The 5222-nt window shown below is 34.3% G+C and overlaps 1 protein-coding gene across 6 annotated transcripts in view; it reads left to right on the top strand.

Annotated features, from left to right (window-relative positions):
- Positions 1–5222, top strand: part of LOC117170201 (plasma membrane calcium-transporting ATPase 3) — a 1035667-nt gene that overhangs the window by 871892 nt on the left and 158553 nt on the right. For 2 of the 6 annotated variants that reach the window (XM_033356806.1, XM_033356802.1), the window contains one exon: positions 2016–2633. The exons of the other annotated variants lie outside the window; for them this stretch is intronic. In XM_033356806.1, coding sequence (XP_033212697.1) covers positions 2016–2078 — 63 coding nt within the window. In that variant the 3' untranslated portion in view covers positions 2079–2633. Of the gene's footprint in view, positions 1–2015; positions 2634–5222 lie in introns of those variants that run through there. 6 annotated transcript variants of the gene reach the window in all.

Genomic DNA, 5222 nt, shown 5'->3' with positions numbered 1-5222 from the left:
CTCCAAGGAGATTATGTTGAAAAATAAAAAAAAATTTACCCAAAAAAAATTGTTTTTATACTTCATTCTAAGGACTTATTGAACTACCCTCGTATCATGGGACCATTACCGATTTCAAAAACCAGAAAAAAACCATATTTACTAGTTTTCGTAGATCTTTTTACAAGATGGGTTGAGATAATCCCAATTAGAAAAGCTAACGGAACAACAATAGAGTCAGAATTCCATAAACGTGTCATTTCGCGCTAGGGAACACCTAAGATTCTCCACACCGACAATGGCACGGAATTTGTCAATAAAACATGAAGAGAATTAACGGAAAAATTCGGTAGTAGACACACTAAAACGCCTAAATATTACCCCCAAGCCAACCCAACCGAGCGTTACAATAGAACAATTAAACAAATTATTAAAACCTATCTAGATAGCGATCATTTCACCTGGGATGAACATATAGATGATTTGCAGTTCGCGATAAACACCAGCGAAAACTCGTCAACGCAATTCACCCTAGCATTTTTAAACTTAGGTCGCGAATTAGAACCACTAGAAAAAGTTTAGAAAGCAATAACAATATAGAGCTCCAAAGCGTTGATAAATGGACAGATAGATTAAGACAGCTACAAATTATAAATGAAGAAGTCCAGAAAATTTTGGACGTAGCTGATGAAAGACAAGCGAATAGTTATAATCTGAGAAGTAGACCGGTAGAGTTTAGAATAGGTGACAGGGTGCTAAAAAAGGTTAACAAACTTTTAAACAAAGAGGATAAAAAGTCGGGTAATCTATACGATCAATATGAAGGCCCCTTCATTATTAAAAAGGAAACATCCCCTACGATTTACGAATTAAAAAACCTAAAAGGAAGAAGTATAGGTAAATGGAACGTAAGTGACATCAAGTTAGAGAAATATACCGCAGACAAATGTAAATAGCACGAACATTCATATCTCCAGGTCATGTAACTAAAATGAAACAAGGGCAAAAGGCAATGGATTTAGGGCACAAACATAATTATTTGACTCAAACAGACTCCAACGACAAGTTAGACAGTACGAATCTTTAATCTCAAAAAAATGGAAGAAAACCTAAGGTGTTACTTGGGCCAGAACAACACCAAAATAGGAAACGACGAAGACCACCTCAAGACATGCAGGGCCTGGGACTGGCTCGTAAAAAGACTCGAAGGAACCGAGGAGGAAGACCTAAAGTACCAACCTCACAAACACGTTAGACACGCCTTGAAAAACCAACAACCAACTGAGGAGGAAGGAGCAGTAGGAGGGATAGAAATTAAAACCAATGAAACCATGCACCAAAAAGTTCAAGCCTTAAAGGACAAAGCCACGTTAGAATACCTGAAATGTTGTAACAAAATAACATGGAACAAATACAATCAAGTCCAGGAAGAAAATCTACAAAGAAAATTAACGGAGGAAAGCGAGAAAAGACGAAAAACGGAGGAATTGGAGGCCAGAATCCAACATGAAAGGGAAATCCCTTGGCAAAACATACTACTTAAAATCGAACAACAAAGAATAAGACCACAGGAAGAGGAGGAAAGGAGGATAAGGGAGGAAAATGAAATTTCAGTAGGATGGAGAAATCATAGGGAAAGACGGAACAGAGAATACGAGGAGTGGCTGGAAGGATACAAGAAGAAAAATCAATAACCAACATTACTAAAGCTTCATTATCATACACTACTTAACATATATACTTCATAATGTATTCTAAAATTGGTTGATTCTAAGATTGTATTCCGACACTAATAAAAACATCCGAAACTTTGTCCTTTCGGTTTTATTGTTTTTCAGATTAATTTTTTTTTTCGCTCAGTTTAACTCATAAGCTTAATTTCACACTCGACACTTAAGTATCGATTACTTCAGACGTAAATAATGTACGTAGGATAAAACAAGACAATAATTTGGACCTAATAAATTACGTAGAAACATAACGAATCACTGTTACAATTAAAAACTCTTGCTTCCCTACCTTTATTTATTTTACAGGAAAAGAATAACCATGGAGGAAAACTGGAGAACCAAAATAGAGAAGAGCGCATCAATTCTTAGACTTAATATTAACGAATACTCGGAGGGATTCCAATTCCAGTATTGTGAAAAACTAATTCCCAAACAGGGATAATAAAGAGGGGAGGGGACCTAAATGTGTCATGAATGAAGGGATAGTCGTAAGTGATGTGTCAACTTTAAATTATGGGATTATGTATTAAGAGAGATAAGAGGGCGCATCAGATTTTACTACAAAAAAGGGTAACCGAATTATAAGATATAGTCATATTCAACAGGAGTATTCGTAGTCAAAGAACGAAAGGAAACTCAAAAGGGGTAAACCAAAATGGGGAATCACAATTCATCAAAAAGGAGCAGCTTTAAAGGGTAATCGCAATATAAAATCAGATCATCGTTATCAGGATGGTCGCTATTAAAATCAAAAAGGGAATTCAGAGGGTTAATCAAAAGTGGTTAATCAGAATTCATAAAAAGGAATATCTCAAAAGGGTAATCGCAGTCTATAATGATCTCATCGTTATAAGGACGGTTGCTTTTAAAACAAAAAGTGAATTCAAAGGTTAAATTAAAAAGGTTCAAAATTTAAGAAATTTAAATTAGATTAAAATCAAAATTAAAAACCCCCATTTAACGTCCGATAATCAAATTGATGCAAACTCCTGTTAAAAAAAATCCAACAGACAAAAATAAAAAAGAGGAAAGAAAAGTGAGATGGCAGCCAACCACATCCCCTTCCTTCTCTTTTTCTTTCATCTTTTTTGTTTTTATCATCATCAAATTACAATAAAATAATATTCAAAATAAAAATAAATAAAATTGCATTACCAGCGTTTCGGTACTCGTACAGTACCCTTATCAAGACAAAAAATTTAAATGGTAGAAATTGACAGCACCCACACACAGGTGCTCTCTTTTTGATACCTGAAAATCGAATGAGGCTCAGTAGGCCAATCTGTTGTAAGCACAATATAAATATCTGTCACAATGATATCAGAAATAAAGAAATCAAAAGAAAAACAGAATTCATGAAACAGCCTCGTTAAATGTAATTAACCATATTAGCCTAACTTTTGTTCAACTTATCCAAATCGGGTTTTAACTTAATAGATAACTTTTTTTGTTTTTTAATATAAAGCATTTTGTGACGGACTGAATGAAAAGTCACTTTAATTTAATTTTCTCCTGACACAGATTCGTAGACCTGGTCAGATAGTTTATTAAATGAAACACAAGTTGCAGTCGTAGCTGTCAGACAAGGAATGAATCTGGAGCGGAGGCCCTGCTGCGACGGTCCCACGATGAAAGCTTATACTCTACTGCCCTATCATATAGAAAGGGAAGGGATGATATCTATCTATTCTTCGCCTGCGAAACTGCTTTCTTTTAGAAGAATGCGATTACAAAGCTCAAACATTTTGACCTATTCTTTCTAGCTTCACAATTTCCAAGAATTCTCTCTTTTTCTCATTACTTTCACTATGCAAAATTTGAACATTGTCACAGTTAAGCTCATGCTCAACATCAACAAATTCCTTTATACGTCTGGCAAGAACACTCTTATAACAGCGCCCCAAACGAACATCACTTTTGTGTTTCTCTATCCTAGTATTAAGAAGTCTGCCAGTCTGTCCCACGTATTTCACCTTACAGATCCTGCAAGTGATCTTATACACAACACCACTCTTTTCCAAATTATCCAAAGGACCTTTGCAAAAATTTATCACTGAATGCATTTTAAATGGTGTACGGAAAATAGTATGAATTAAAAATTTTTTTAACATAAGTTCAATAGTTTTAGAAATTTGACCAGAAAATGGAAAAACGAAGGTAATTAACAAACTATATTCCTTTAACTCTTTCTGATTATCTGCAAGCAAATTATTACTCCCTTTGTTTTTGATTTGTTGAACTCTAATTGCAATATGTTTCTCAATTAACTTATGTGGATATTGATTCAGAAAAAGGATATTCCTAATAATATTCAAATTTCTTGTGTGAAATGATAAATGGGACAAACCTAGAGCTCTATCAAATAAGTTTTTGATTACTGCAATTCTGTTTTGAAAGGATGAGCAGAAAGGAAATTTAAAATTCTACCTGAATATTTAAAAGACGAAAGAACGAAAGAGATAAGGAAGGGGACGTGGTTCGCTGCCTTCTCATTTTTCTTTTCTCTTTTTTATTTTTGTCCAAAAGATTTTAATTTTTGTTTGTTTGTTGTTTTGGTTTTTCAGATTACAATAGGATTTTTTGTTTTTGTTTGTTCGTTGTGGTCCAAATTTGGTCGTTGGATTCTTGTTTTTTTTTTAACAGGAGTTTGCACCAATTAAAAAGGTTCAATCAAAATTCATCAAAAAGGTATATCTCAAAAAGGTAATCGCATTCTATAATCAGGCCATCGTTATTAGGACAGTCGGTATTAAAATCAAAAAGGGAATTTAAAGAGGTAATCAAAAAGGGTAATCAAAATTAAAGGGATGTTCATAATTAAATAAGAGTGAGTGTTCACGACATGATTGTTCAGAAAAAAATGATTAATGACCAATCACAAAATTATTTAATAAAAGACTGATCATAAAAAAACACAATATCAATAAAGAATAATAACCATAATCCAAAAATATTTGGTTCTAAGGATAGCATTAGGTTCAAACAAAGCCAAAATTCTGCACCAGAAAAAGGACGGCATCGTGTCGATAATTCTCCTCCAATTGCCGATTCAGCAAAAACTTCAAATAAAAACGCTAACTCCGACTAGTCTCCCCGAGAACGCCCACGGAAGAGAGAATGACTGTCGGTGGGCTCTTGGCTCGTTCCTCTCCTCGCCTTCTCATCATCGCAGCTCGGACGCTGATAGGTAGAGTTAGCGTGACAGGGCGCAGTGTGTCGAAGCGGACTTAAGGTGAAACGGTAACTTCCTCCAAATAGTTTCAGCAAAACCACTCGCAAAATAATGCATTAATTCAAATTTTGTTTTTTGCACTGTTAAAAGCATATCGAAATCTATGGCGGGCTTCTCTTCAAAATTAATTTTTTTCATTTTTAAAAATTGTTATTAACAAAATCTGAGATTATCGCATCCCGAAAATTTTGGATGTTAAAAATGGGAGAAGCCCGCCATGCGGAAAGTACTAATAAACATAATATCAATAAAAAAAGATTAAATTATTCATTTATTTAAAC

Source organism: Belonocnema kinseyi, chromosome 3 (genome assembly GCF_010883055.1).
Source record: "Belonocnema kinseyi isolate 2016_QV_RU_SX_M_011 chromosome 3, B_treatae_v1, whole genome shotgun sequence".
NCBI lineage: Eukaryota > Metazoa > Arthropoda > Insecta > Hymenoptera > Cynipidae > Belonocnema > Belonocnema kinseyi.
This window is presented reverse-complemented; position numbering and strand designations above follow the sequence as displayed.